The 15,463-nt window shown below is 43.9% G+C and overlaps 1 protein-coding gene across 2 annotated transcripts in view; it reads right to left on the reverse strand.

Annotated features, from left to right (window-relative positions):
• ELL2 (elongation factor for RNA polymerase II 2) overlaps nt 1-15,463 on the reverse strand; it is a 269,731-nt gene that overhangs the window by 31,683 nt on the left and 222,585 nt on the right. For both annotated transcript variants that reach the window (XM_085632502.1, XM_085632503.1), the window contains 2 exons: nt 7,609-7,675; nt 2,592-2,763 (listed from right to left, as the gene is read on the reverse strand). In XM_085632502.1, the coding sequence (XP_085488628.1) occupies nt 2,592-2,763; nt 7,609-7,675 (239 nt within the window). The remainder of the gene's footprint in view (nt 1-2,591; nt 2,764-7,608; nt 7,676-15,463) is intronic.

Consider the following 15,463-nt stretch of genomic DNA (forward strand, 5'->3'; position numbering starts at 1 on the left):
CATCCATCCATCCATCCATCCAGCCAGCCTCCCAGCCTCCCAGCCTCCCAGCCTCCCAGCCTCCCAGCCTCCCAGCCTCCCAGCCTCCCATCCATCCATCCATCCATCCATCCATCCATCCATCCATCCATCCATCCATCCATCCATCCATCCATCCATCCAGCCAGCCTCCCATCCAGCCAGCCAGCCTCCCATCCAGCCAGCCAGCCTCCCATCCAGCCAGCCAGCCTCCCATCCATCCATCCATCCATCCATCCATCCATCCATCCATCCATCCATCCATCCATCCATCCATCCATCCATCCATCCATCCAGCCAGCCAGCCAGCCTCCCAGCCTCCCAGCCAGCCTCCCAGCCAGCCTCCCAGCCAGCCTCCCAGCCAGCCTCCCATCCATCCATCCATCCATCCATCCATCCATCCATCCATCCAGCCAGCCAGCCAGCCAGCCAGCCAGCCAGCCAGCCAGCCAGCCTCCCATCCATCCATCCATCCATCCAGCCAGCCTCCCATCCATCCATCCAGCCAGCCAGCCTCCCATCCATCCAGCCAGCCTCCCATCCATCCAGCCAGCCTCCCATCCATCCAGCCAGCCACTCCTCCATTGCCACATAGCTACCCACTGCCATTTATCCGTCCACCCGTCCATCCGTCCACCCGTCCATCCTTCCACCCTGCCTGCCTGCCGTGCCGTCCGTCCTTCCGTCCACCCAGCCTGCCATCCATCCATCCATCCATCCAGCAGTCCATTCATGCATCCATCCAGCCTTTAATAGTGCAACCCTGAAATTCTCATTCATGCATTAAAAGAACGCATAGGCTTCAGGGAGATCGCTTTTCATTTGTTCAAATCTTACCCTAAGAAGCATTCACAAGTGATTGAGGACCATATACTGTAGCACCCAGTTGCCATAAATAAAGGGGTCACACAAGGATCAGTTCTAGATCTCGTATTTATTTAATGTGTACCGTAAACCACTGGGAGATCTCATTAAGGACTATGGCATAGCCCATCACCAACATGCAAATATTTGGATGGCATTTAGTTATTCTTGAAATAGTCTTCTCCAATCAACGTATCCAGACTTGCATCAACCTTGAAATTGAATCCTGGATGACAATACACCACCTTAACCCCCAAAAACCAGAATTCTCACCTCAGGCTATACATTAGTACAACAATGACTGAAGTCAATCAATATAATATAGGAGTACGTTGCTACATTCACATGGATGTTAAATCCTTGCGTTTTACTTTAGACAGCATGCTTAATTTCCACAAACACATCAATTAAATAGCCAAAAATGCTAACTTCCCACGCAATCATCCTACCTGAGAAATCCATGTGATGGTCCTCTCTAAATTGGACTACGGGGGGTGCTATCCATGCTGGTATTCCAGAAATATCTAGTTCGTCTAACAGCCTCCTTACACACTGCAGTGAGTCTCAGCAGCTAACCGCACAACCTCTAATGGCTTCCTTAAGCTGGCTAAATCTTGAAGGGAGATCCATGTTGAAACTTGCTTGCCTAGTTCATAAAGATATCCACTTTGATCAATTACACTACCTGGCAAGAAAACTCTGCATGCCGCTCATCAATTTTAGAGTACAGGCTATCTTCTACTTGAAGTCTTAGCCTTTAAAAACAACAAAGTTTAAATCAGCCATTTTCTGGCTGCGCTCCCAGAATATGCAACTATTCCGAAAAGTCTGCAAAAGAAATATACGGCATCATCCTAGACCTGGAAGATGACTCCCACTGAATCTACTTAAGTCCCATACAACGGGTTCCATATACTGCTATCAAATTCCACTAGGATTCATGAATCAATTTGAATCGTATTTGCATACTTCTCATGAGTTAGGTTCAAAGCTTTGCTTTACATACAGTGCTTCCTTCATAAACCAGTTAACTGCGTCCGTATATTATAGGGAGAAGACAATGTATGAACCACCCCCAATAGAATTCAAATACATGCAGTATCATTGAGTTGGGAGAATTTACAACCATGGGTGTCTGCATGGGGATCCAGGATTATTCACTTGCCCTTGAACAAAATTTAAAGATAGCGCTGCCGGTAAAATACTGGCAGCACAATCTTGACTTATTTTTTTATTATGTCACCCTTAAAACATTTCTGCGGATGCCCAGGTTTACAACTGCTAGCTGCAGTCCATCGCAAGCCTGTGAAAGTAAAGCACCACGGGCATCGAGCCTTTTCTCCTGGATTGACCTTTTAGGAGTCCTTATGACAACATAATGGAGTAACAGACCGAGGATACGACCGCGATAATTTCAGTTTGGGAAGAGCATTTTTGCAGTGCTCTGTATGAACCAATCATAAGACGTTGTAACAAAAGCAAACACTAAAGGCAGGACCCTCGTACTTAGTCCTCCTAAGGAGGAAAGACAAATAATACAATTTCTTAAACAGCCTGACACTGCAGCCACAATTACTGCAAGGGAGGGGAAGAATGAAACCGTGATAGCTAAGAAACTAGAAATCTACTTTGGCAAATTAGTATACAAAAATGCAATTGAAATTTGTGCTAGCAGGAAGAAATAAAAGATGTTAAAATACGCTGCTTACTTTATATTCTTTCGTTCCAGGAGAGAGGCGCTTCCGCTGAGAATCAAGTTTCATAAATCTCCTAGTGACATTCTCCACCCGGGCATGCAAGCTTCGATATTCATCATACTCAGAATTGAAGTCGTCCTTGTATGTTTGGCGTTGTTCAGAGGATAAAATAGAGGTGTATTTTCTGCAAGAAAAGGATTACGTATCCTCAAACATCTCCTTTAGCATCAATTTGTACGGTTTTGAAACAGCTCAAATAAAATTGGGGTTTTTAAATATATTGCTTCCAACTAGAACTACAAGCCATACATCTAGTGCTCAAAATGAGCATTTAACATTGAAGAGATAACCAACAAACTTTGCAGACAGAAAATATGCTTTACTATACGTAACTGGGTTGCAGCTATGCGGAACACAGATTGCATTTTGCAGCATAGCTATGAAATGGTGAAAAGCATTTTCTACAATGTCATTCCAAGATATAATATATCTAAAGGAACTGGAAAGATCAGGACGTCTCAAAATATGCCCAGGACCCCGGTTCAGAATAATTTCTGCAGGAGAACAACAATTCTCTCAGTCTGACTGTATAGTGCGAGTTCTTAGGGCTGGGTTGGTCAGGAGAGAGCCTTAATGTTGCCAACCATTAATGTTTACTAACATCGTTCTCTATGAATGTCTGCTCTTTAGCATAGGCTAAAAATGGACTGTGGGACAGGCATGTGGAAAGTATGCAAATATGTGTGGGCAGAAAACGCTTCACTCTTAACTACCATCTCTGGAATTAGTATATTAAGAAATTAGCCTGCACTGTCGCACAGTAGGAAACACTGATTTGTACCAATGCTGCTACAGATGTCTTAACAATTTAAACAATTACTTTGATAACAGGATCACTGATTTCCTTAATCTTCTTTGGTTTTATTCTGCTTTATTCTCATTTGTAAACAAAGTCTTATCTTGCGCAAACGTCAAATTCAAGAATAATTTCACCAATTCTTTGTTGTAGAGACATCATCACTTTATTTCCAATGTTGGACTGCAAGGTCAGTAATAGTACAGCCAGTGTGAACCACAGTTGTAGCCAACGTGTTTAGTCTTGTGGATAATATCCCACCGGCTTCATCAGGGCTACAAAATGACAAACCGCCTATAACTATCTTAGTTTCCTCCCCTCATCGGCCTATAACTATCTTAGTTTCCTCCCCTTATGGTGGTTAGCATGGTGTGATTTAATCAAAATTAAGTGAGAGGAAGTGCAAAAGAAAAACCATGATTTATAAACAGTATGTACAATGAGATTATCCTTGTGCAATTGAAGGAGACAAAGATTAGTCAATTGTATTTTGGTGTTTTGACATGATCAGTGGCAAATTGAATAATTTGTGTAGTTCCCAGTTATACTACTCATCACTTATTCAACCCTTTTGCTATTTTGTATTCTGGCACATTATTCACAAGGTGTATAAGGGATATACTCTGAATTTGCCTTAGACCCTTTCCATACATTTGCCTAATTCTTTGACTCCTTCAATTGCACAAGGGAATCAGATTGTGCATACTATTTATAAATCACGGTTTTTCTTTTGCACTTCCTCTCAATTTATTTTGATTAAATCACACAATACCAACTATAATGAGGAGAGAAAAGTAAGATAGTTATAGGTGTACTATGTCATTTTGTAACCCTGGTGAAGTTGGTGGGATATTATCCACAAGACGAAACACGTGTTGGCTACAACTGTGGTTCAGACTGGCTGTACTATTGCTGATCTTGCAGTCCATCATTGGAAATAAAGTGAAAAAGTCTCTACAACAAAGAATTGGTGGAATTAATCTTGAATTGGACGTTTGCTCAGGATAAGACTGTTTGCATTAATATTTGGGGAAATTGTCTCCAAACTTGAAACGTTGGGTGGCCGTTTTCTATTTATCCTTCGAGCAATCTTGGAACTTTGAACTGTGTCTCTTTGTAGCAACTCGGCACAAACTCGGCCCTGCCACCTTTCATTTTATTGTATTACTTTTTTCTCATTTGGTTTGTCATCAATTCTTTAGCTGCATTTTTCCACTTCCTTAAATTCAGAGTTGCATTTAATGGGTCATCGTGTGCAACAAAAGCAGCAACTTCACTGATCAATGCGAGACAAAAAAACACAAACACAAATGTCATCTTGAGCGACACAAGGAATTTCATATTGAAGCGAAGTAGCCAACTAAAGCAGGTGCCTCTCTAAATAGCACAAATGCAAGAAAAAAACTATATAATAATTAAGTACTTGCATTGTTACAGTTTCATAGGACTGTAAATAAGCGTAAGAATTAGTAATACTTATTTTAACATACAGAAGCATATGACTGGCCGAGTGAAAACCAAGTGGTACCTACAAGAATCAGAATGGAAGGCAGTGACAATCCGACTAGCTACAGATCTCAGCAGCAGGGACACAGACTCCAGCTGCATAAGACTTGAGTTGAATGCCACAAAAATCAAAACTGTATGCTAAATGAATCTACACTTGGGGCACGAGGCAAAGTAACAGTCGGTGGATGGGCTAATTCAAAATCTAGAAAAACATGTGTAAATTTTGGTCCGCACCAATCGGGTCATTTTATCAAGCAAACTAAAAATAGACTTAGAAACATGCGTAATATGTGCGAGAAGTCTGCCAATGCAATTGTCTCCACCACATTTCTATGGGTAGTAAGTGGAGTTAGGATTCCTGGACATCTTATAGACACCGACAGACATGAAGCCATCCTGAAGCCTAGGTAAGCCAGAACACAGTATATTTCATGGCATACTTATGCTTAGAGTGGTTTGTAAAATACTGTATTATTGTTATGAAGGAAGTGCCAGATGGCAGTGTTTTGACATTAGAACGGTCTGCAAGAATTGATGAAGAAAATCACTAATTCCCTGCAGTTGTGGAATAGAGTGGAAAGGATAAGTGGTTCTCCACTGTTTTCTGTGCACGTCCAAGTCTGCAATGTAGATTCTCTTTCCGCAAACAATTTGTACCTGCAGCATTCCCTTTAGAGAGGTGGATGATCCGAAATCCACTAGGCAATCCGAGAGCCCCGTACTGCGAACTTCAAAGTTCTGGCACACCATGTAATAGGATATAAAATGATCCCATATGATTGCTCAAAATGTTGCATAATGTACATAGTGATCAGAGGATGCAGCAGCAAGCTGTATCCATTGCCTTTGTACAGTGCTGCCCCTAACAGTTAGTGCGTAAAGTGTGCGGAAACAAAGATATCTAACACAGGTGAAGCTGGCAAAGAGCAACTTTATGCAACGAGCCACCTTTTTGGTCTTTGCCTAGTGGAAGTTGTCATGATCTAAACTCCTGTTTTTACAGGATATAGAGGGGTTCCTCACAGAGGAAAAAAGATATAAAGAAATGCAAAAGCTTTTCCGCTGTGGTGAAAATTTATAGTCATTGAGGAAAAAACTAAATGTCACAGAAAAAGAAACCAGGGCACCAGAGACATAACCTAGCAGTATGAATTAACACAGCTTAGGGGGCTGCCTTCCTTTGGATGTAGAAACTTCCTAAATGAAGAGGTGCTGCACTGAGGAGCAGACATAAAATGTAAACACTAAAGTGCGGGTCCATTGGGGATAGAAACATAAGATCTATCAAGAAACTTACATGCATTACAGCTTGAAATAAAATAGTGATGCTCCTAGCACATAGAAAACCTACAAATCAAATGTTAGCATCCACCAGTTCGTTTTTTTGTAAACTAAGCATGCCCGTTCTTTCTACATCTCAAAAGGAGTTCTTTAAACTCCCATAAGAGCTTAAATTACTTTTAATATTTAACTTTCAATATTAGCATGCTTAATCTTTCTATTTCAATTTCTATATTTCCATTTGTCTAGCCATTAAAACGATGTGTACGCCTATTTTCATACAGAACATAATCCTTTCTTTTTGCTCGTTTCGTTGTATCACCCATGTTCTGCATTTATCACGAATTGTAAATTCTGAATTAACCTACTTATGTTTTTTTTTTTATATTTTCATAAATCACTAAATTATTTTCTTGTCAACTATTATAGTAAACTATTGTAGATGATCCTCGATATGACCAATCGGGTATACATTTACAATTTACTGTTAAAGACAATACTTGATAAATATTGCAAAACCTTATTTTATCATCTTATATGCATTTAGATGTCGGATTCTAACATGCTGCTCACGTTTTTAAACAATCTTAATATAATAACGCAGCTGGGTAGGGGGCTGTGGGGAGAGGTTGTTCAAAGAATAAAGGAGTACTTTTCAAATGCCTTCCTCTGTGGTGATCCTATATGACGCATCCTCTAAATCATACAAACTAGATTTCTCCTGAGCGTCCAAGAAACACAAGTAGCTGCTCCCTTTAAGAGAAGTTGGCATATAAACTGCTACCTCGATGTTGGAGAAGGTATGATATCAGTGAATGAAATCCAAATGACAACCTTCTATCCCTGCTTGTGCAGCTAGCAACTAAACCATCCTTGCCGTTATGAAAGAAAGGGTGCACGTATGGACATTCGAGTTTTGATCACAAGAAATATCAGGCGTCTCACATGAATGTTGCTGTTCAAGTACAATAAATCTCAAACAAAACAGCAGCCTTAAGGACACAGTTAATAAGGACAACGAACCGAGACTTCGGAATGCATGGAAACCGACATGGGCTGATATTTTAAGGTCTGCCTTTATTGGAAGAAGTGGTAGGAAAGGGCATCCTTCTCCCCACCCCACACCACACCACAAAGGACAGTTACCGACCAGTGATACTCGCCAACCAACACAAGTAAAATACACCGATGAACTCCATTCTTTAGTTGCATAGTGTGTGTGTCATGAAAAAAGGCAGGCAGCCCACACAGACCTCTGCCTTTCACATGGTTTAAAAACAATGCTATATGGTGCTGGTTGTTTAAGCATATACTCACGTACTTTAATTGGTTCTAATCCAAAGAGCAAATTGCATTTGAGAGGATTCTTTTTTAAATACTTACGTCAAATAATCTGGCAGCTCAGTTGTTGAAGAAGGATCTGAAGAAGCTGTGCAGGACTCTCTAACTCCTGTGGAGAAAAGGAGTTGTATTTGATGCTCACATTTAAAATAGGATACCAGACTTTGCACTCGAACTGACATTTCTGGGAAAGGAGAAACTGGCAATTTTGTGGTGCACCTTCAATATGAAATCGTAACTAAAGGGAACAACTTCACATAAATATAGGGTCTGTGCTTAACAATACAAGACATCAAAGAACAGCAGCCCTCGTATTATCATGGGCGCTGGCAAGGGCAGCAATCTTCATTCAAGATAAGGCACGTAATAGCAGAGGCAGGCAGCCCGCAAGAAAATAAGATATATTAAAAAACCTCAGGTCATTTGCATGGTGCCGCCGAGGCGGTCAGGATTCAAATGGGATGGCATCGTGGGTACAAACATGCAAGGCTCTGCTTAACAGAAAACGTGCGGGGGAAGGAGAAGTTGCAATTGTTCACGCGCCATGCTCGGACAGCTTTTTTTTAATGCCATCCATTGTGAATTACAAACCTGGTTACTCCGTTAGGAATTGTAAGAATTCATTTGCAGCCTCTGCTATGGATACACTCTTCATTTTATTTAGCAGCTACAGTAAGATGCGTCTTTTGCGTGATATACTAGACAGGTCTCAGCTATATGTGCAAAGGAGAAACGACTTAACATGCTCCTTCTCTACGGGTTACCTGCCACGCGACATCGCCTCATTAAGAGGCCTGTGCAGATCCTGGACATCTAGATGATCGCATCAACAACACTAATGCATGCGGCTGCAGTGAAAGGTCAGGACATATATAGGCCACTCCAGCAATAGCAGTCTGCGTGAAAATCTTACGCAAACCAACATACAGTTTGAAAGGTACAGGACATATCAGCTCGATATAGTGGCCAATCAGCTTCTAAATTACCGTGCTATGCAGAGTTGGCCTTGGTAGAGAGCTCCCTGGGTGAAAACAAATATAGTGTGTCTCAACTGCCCCCACTCGTCCTCTAATTTTGTATGTACTGTAAATTTGGGAGGAGTTTGACCAAGGTGAGGTAACCAATTCCTTGCGGAAAAAAGTATTTAAATACTTTTCTTTGGACCCTAACTCACAGGTACACTACTACTTAGAGATCCAGCGCCCCTCAGGAGGTCGGCAGTGTGGGCCTACCGCGCACATGCTAGAGGCTTGACTCTGGTGAGAAGCGCTACTGCTGCAGTGTATGCCGCTTAGGCACACGTCCAGTTTTATTGTTACTGTAAGCAAATCTTCTGCTTGAATCAAGTCTCCTGAATACGTGGGACGTACATAGCTCAATAATGTGGATTACATCATCACGCTCGAGTAAAAAAAAAAAAAAAAAAACAGTAAAAAAAATCTCGATCATGGACCAAAGAGTGAACTGGTAAGTAAGAACGTGCTAAAGACTGAGCGTACCCTTTGTAGTTGGGATTCTAGTCTATAACCGACTCCTGAGAAATGAAAGGCCCCAATAAATATGGGAATTCTCTAACATCCCATCGAATGCTTGAGGTGACCAACTTGCTTTCTGGACTTAAAAATAAAATTGCATAACCACGTTCCGGGAAACCTGGAGGGACTGGGTGAAGGAGGCATTTATTGGCATACATTAAGATTTTAAGGTTTGCCGTACAAACATTGTGTTCATGCTCAGCCACTGCAAACACCTTTTGCTCTTGAGTGGGTGTTCAAATAAATTCGTTAAGCTTTGCAGCAGGAAGACCACTATGCTGCTGAAGCACACTTTGAACAAAGGCTCTCAGTGTGGGCTCAAACTTTATGATCACTAGCATCTAGCCACATGTGGTGGACCTCACAACCAAGTTAGAACCAGATAAACTTGTATACACTTAAGAGGAAGGACAAGCTTTGTGAACATGCACGCTTTTAGGATACCAAGTCTGGAAGAAATGGAAGTCTGTGCTAAGAGAAGTGAAGTTCTCTTACTGCAACAAGATCCTTCAGCCAAAGTGGATTGCTAGGAACTTGTTTCTACTATTGTTAGAGAAGTTTCTACCAAAAAACTAAGAAATTAGGTAGATGAACTGGTGCGAGTACATTATGCAAAGATTTTGAGTTAAGAAGTAGTTTGATGTGGTTAGCACTTTCCAAAGTATGTATGGTTAGTTGCCATTGCACATAGGAGGCAAAGGCTGGAGCACACGAGAGACAAGGAAAGGTCTTGTATAGACCAAATACAACCTCTGGCTGGATGGAGCCTCCTTCATGACTCAATACAAAAAAAATATTCAATCCTTCCCTCAAAAGTGCTTTACCAGACAGAAATATGGCACATGCTTCCTTTTCTTAACACAAAAAACAAGGTGATAGATGGACTGCTTGAATTAATCGTAGCCACTGGCAATACCTCAGGCTGCATCACAATTGTCGCCCACCCTGCCACCTATGTTTGGCACAGCCATATGCAAATCATGCTAGACCCTGCTCTTTATGGGCGTAGTCCAGCTCTAACTGCCAGGCCCTCCCTGATCTGGAACACAAGCAAACCAGGATCGGTTTGACTGTTTTACTGGCACAATGAGCCCAGATCCACATTTGGGTATACCAGTCACACGAAGGCCGAACATAAAACAATAAAGGTGATGGATGAAATGATTGAATTATTCCCAGCCACTGGCTATAGCTCGTGCCACATCCCAATCCATAATGTTTCACCTACTCTGCCACCTCAGTTAAAACAAAACAAAAAAAAGTGCTGCACACTGGAGTGAAATATGGCACAGGTTTCATTTCCTGAACAGCAGCTTTGAGAACATTTCTGGTCTAAGGATACAAAACCTTTAGTGGATCATAGTCCGAGTCAATCTAGAAAGGGTGGTCCAAGTCGGATTCACAACTTTTCAAGGAACATCAATTCTTCATATCAAATTTACAGTACCTCACCAACGGAACACACCACTACATTTATTCATAACTGCTTTTCAGAATCTTATAACTTTGATCACCTATGCTTCAAAAGCAACCCTTGTAAAAGATTCTGGGGAGTACAGTATTCGCCTTATAGTCGGGGACAAGTTTTGTGCTCAACGACTCATGTTACTCCAAGGGCATACATTTAACATGCAGAAGGAATCTAGTTAAAGAAGAATAAGTTACTTACCTTTGTTTATGCTCCTTCAGATGGATCCTCTAACAGCGGATTCCTCACCCTTTAAATATTCCCAGTCAGCAGACTGCATCTGAAGAATTTTAGAGCAACACTCCCACATGCCAATAGGTAGCATCATGTGTCTCTGTACCACAGTGGAAGGGACTGAGAAGAGCTGCATATAAGGACCACCCCTGTGCAAGGAAATCACAATCTTTTTCCTTCCAAGTCCACTCCAGAGAACAAGGAGGTAAGAGGGCAATGAGGAATCTGCAATTAGATACAGTATCCACCAGATACTGGAGCCAAGTAAGTTGTTATTTTGATGAATACTGCATACCAGACTCTTAACCTTCCCGATAGATAACTTTACTATCTTCCAAAGGAGTAGGGTTTAGGGGGTGGATTAAGACCAGAAAATCTTGCAGGACTGAGCAGGCAAAATGGCCCTCAGACCAGACCACACAGTCAAGACAGTGTTTTGTGAATGTGTCCAGAAGCCTGCGTTGCAGACTGGCAGGTGTCTAAAGATTCCTTTCTCCCTCCACCCCCTTGCCAATGCAGTCATAGCAGCACTGAATGTCCACGCAGGCCTTCAGGAGGTTGCTTCTTGGGCAACTCATACCAGACTTTTGTGAAGACTATTCATCTTGAGAGGTTTTTTTTCCCCTGCACTGCCTTCCCTTTCTTTATTTCAGAATATTAAACTAAGACCTGACCAGCAACCCAATTTTCTTTAGTGTGAACAACATGTCCTTTTTGGGGTCCAGTTGATACAGCCCATCATCTTCATTAGAAGGGTGAGACAGTGCGAAAACATTGGCAGAGTACAGATTGGCTGACAAGAAAAGAAGTCACAAATTTGGGTAAGAAGGCTGGTCGGGGCACTAATTTTTTCGGGAAGAAGCTGGTTGGTGGTGGTCGCACTAAGAGCGCCTGCAGTTCACTCATGCAGCACACAGAGCGATGGTAATCAGGAAAAAGATGCTAATTGCCACTAGTCATAGCAAGCAGCTGTGCATCAACTGAAACTGTGTGCACCTAAGGAATGTCAACTATAAGCTCATGTCCCACTCAGGATGATGAACAGCTTCGGGGGAAATAAGAGAACCCTTAATTGAGCCCACTTCAAGGTCTTGCTGGGCAAAGAGAACAAACAATATGATATCTGGCAGTTTTGCCTGCACAGGGTCGGTATGACAAGTTTCCCACCAGGAGGCACATTTCTCCTATTGCCCAGCATAAGAGGACTTTCTGAAGTATGTCAGGCTCTTTGGCGGTTGGCAGAATGAATGCATTTAACTGCCACTGCTGAATCTCCAAACATGGAGATTATAGTGCAGGATCTTCACAAGTTACTAAGAAAGAGGTCCTCCTGAAATGGTAGTCAGATTGGAGGGCAAATGCTCATGAGCTTTGGGAACCATACTCTCCTGGCCCAATCTGGGGTGTTTAAGCTGACTTGGGCCCAGGCTATCCTGACTTTTCTTACAATATGAGGCAGGAGAGGGAGAAGTGGGAATGCAACTGGAGACCTGTCTCATGACAGCAGGAACTCCAGTGTACAGTAGTTTTGGCTCAGTGTGCTCCAGAAGGTAGCAATCAGATGAAACCAGAGCATCACCTACTGATCAAACATGTCCCTCGCCACTCTTGATCCAACGGCCAACCTCTGCTAAGCTAGTCTGTGCTGGCACTCAGAGACCCTGCTAGCTGGTTGGAAACCAGAAAAACGTTCTGCAGGTTCAGCCACCTTCAAAGATGCATGGCCAACTGGCATTTGTTCCAGGACTACATTCTGCCCAGATTTTTGCAGTACCATTAAGCAGGCAGGCAGGCAGGCTCGTCAATGTTCCATGCATCAGCCTTCACTTGGACGGCAGGAAGCCTGTCAGGGACAGATGATCATTGAAGTTTCATAAACTGATGGGAGCTGGCTCTTGGAGTCCAGAGGGCTCGGATATCTAGCACCCCTAGGTGACCCCCCACCTCAAATGAAGCAGTGACGCATCTGTCACATCCGTGGAACCTGGGTGGAGGGTGGACAGTGAAAAGCCCCAGGTCAAGTTAGTGCTGGTCTGCCACCAAGAAGACCATGTGCTGTGTCCTGGATGAGGTCCAAGAGGTAGCCCTGATGTAGAACAAACAACTGAGGTTTCAAATGCAGTGCCTGTATATGCCGGCACTCAGGTAGAGATGGAGTAACTAGGCTAGGAGTCCAAGAAGCCTCAGATCTGCGATTAGCAAGACTGAAGATTGAACCTGAAACATGAGGATCATATCCTGAACGTTTTGGGACTAGCGGAGGGTGAAAAGTCCTCGAATGTCCATGTCCAGGACAGCCGGCATGAAAGGAATGCTCTGCCTGGAGCCTAGGTGGGACTTCGGTTCATTGAATGAAAACCCCATTTAGAGGTGGCTAGACTGCGGTGAGTCCACCTTGAGCCGCGAGATGTGGAGGAACAGGAACACATGCATCCCCTGATCTCCAAAGGTGGACAGCAACCACCACCACCGAGGTGAGGCCAAAGGAGTGAAAGGCAACCTGGAAGTGTTCCAACCCCACCATCAACTGCAGGTAGCACCTGTGGGACTGCAGGATGGGTGTATAAAAATACACATCCTGCAAGTGTAGGGACATCATACAGTCTCCTGGGTACAAAGCAGAAAGAATCTGAGACAGGTTGATAATTTTGAATTAGTCTTTCCTCTGAATGGCCTTTAGTGGTCAGACGTCCAGGATATGTTGGATGACTCTTCTTCAGTACAAGGAGATGGTCCAAATAGCACCCCTCTTTTCTCTCCAAACCTGGTAATCTTGTCCAGCATAATGTTGACTTCTTGCAGCAAGATTGGGGGATGGTCTGCTAAGTGCTGTTCAAGCGGGCACTGAAGGGTGGGGAACTCCCGGGGTCACTGCGTAAATCCCTTCTGGTATCATTCTTAAGGCCAGATCAGGAACCTACACTACTGACCTTTTATCGACCAATTGCATTGTTTTCGGCAGACTGCAAGATTCTCGGTAAGATCCTGGCAGACCGATGTGCCCAGGTCCTCCCAGCATTGATACACCCAGACCAGTGTGAGTTTGTTCAGGGCAGACATACCTTCCAAAATATCAGTCAACTGTTCCACATCCAGGATCAGGTACAGGGCCACTATACCTGCGCCGCTTGACTAGTTCCAGGACTTGGAGAAAGCCTTCGATACCCTGACATGGCCATACCTTTTTACAGTGCTTCAGCGTATGGGAGTAGGTCCCACACTTTTGGCACACACAAGGCTGCTTTATACGAAGGTCACATTCCAAATATGCATCAGCTGCTATATCTCTGCCCCCTTCCAAGTGGCGCGTGGCACACAACAGGGATGCCCGCTCTCCCCTACTCTTTTCCTTAGCAATGGAACCCCTGGCGGTTCACCTCTGCTAAGAGGGCAGGGACTGTGGTATCCCATTACCGGGCACTATCCACAGTTGTCCATGTATGCAGATGACCCGTTGCTATTTGTACGGGACATCACGACAAACCTCGAACCTCTCTGTGCCAACACTCGCAGACTTTGCGGTTGTAGACGGTTTAAGAGTCCACTGGGCGAAGCCCACTATTTATCCCCCGAGCCCGGACCTTCCCCCACGAGAGATATATGTCAGACGTCAAGGCTCACCTGGAGTGAAAAGGCCCCTCGTTACTTAGGAGTTAGACTAACTCCCCAATGAACTTTCTGAGGGCAACCATCGCAAAGCACTTGTAAGTATACAGGCCCTGGTGGGTTTCCGGAAAACCCTACCGTTCACCCCCGTCAAGAAAATAGCCCTACTGAAGATGGTTTTAGTGCCCCAGCTCGTCTACCATTTACAAATCTACTGATAAAAATGCAACTTCCGATTAACCAAGGAGGACTAGGGACCCCCTCCTGCGAGGCATATTTTCTGGCGGCGCATCTCCAGTGTCTATCGCCCTGGATAGCGGGTTGCTATCCAAGGAAGACCAGCTCGGAAGTGGGACCCTGACGATACTGGCACTTCACAGTCTACTCCTGCCAAGCACCCGACCCGTCTCGACGCACCCACTTCAGGTAGTAGTAGCTCGGACCTGCATGCTATGGATTCACTGCCTGTCCCAAGGAACTCCGCTGTACACCCCCTCTGCCACCATTGTCCAGCCTACCCCAGGGCAGAGGTTACTACACTGCCTAAGTCATGCAGACCTGGACAGACCACTCACTCCGAGATGGAGTCCCTGTTTGTGGACTGTCAACTTCTCTCATTTGACCAATTAGTGGAAGAAAGTGGTCTCCAATGTGGACAATTTCTCCTTCACAGACAAATCGGACTGTCGCCAACTCTGGGACCTATCCGAAGGGGAGCCTGCGATGTGTCCGGTACTTCACACAGTATTACACATGAGCCCCGGACGAATTACCTGGTTATACAAGGCCATAGGAGAACTCACAGCCGCGTCACTTACCCAATCAAGAAACAAGTGGGAAGAGGAATTTGAGCGACCATTACATGACAGAGTGGGAAAACGCCTTAGATTACCCAAAGAAAGTATCCCAAAATGCCCAGTTAAAAAACCCATACAATTTTCATTCTAAACCGTGCATACCCAACGTTGGAACGTCTCTAGCGCTTCTACCCAGGTACACTTTCTCTGCCCTTGTTGCCAGGTCCCCAGAGCACCATTCCAGCATATGTTCTGGA

Source organism: Triturus cristatus, chromosome 2_1 (assembly GCF_964204655.1).
Source record: "Triturus cristatus chromosome 2_1, aTriCri1.1, whole genome shotgun sequence".
Taxonomy (NCBI): domain Eukaryota; kingdom Metazoa; phylum Chordata; class Amphibia; order Caudata; family Salamandridae; genus Triturus; species Triturus cristatus.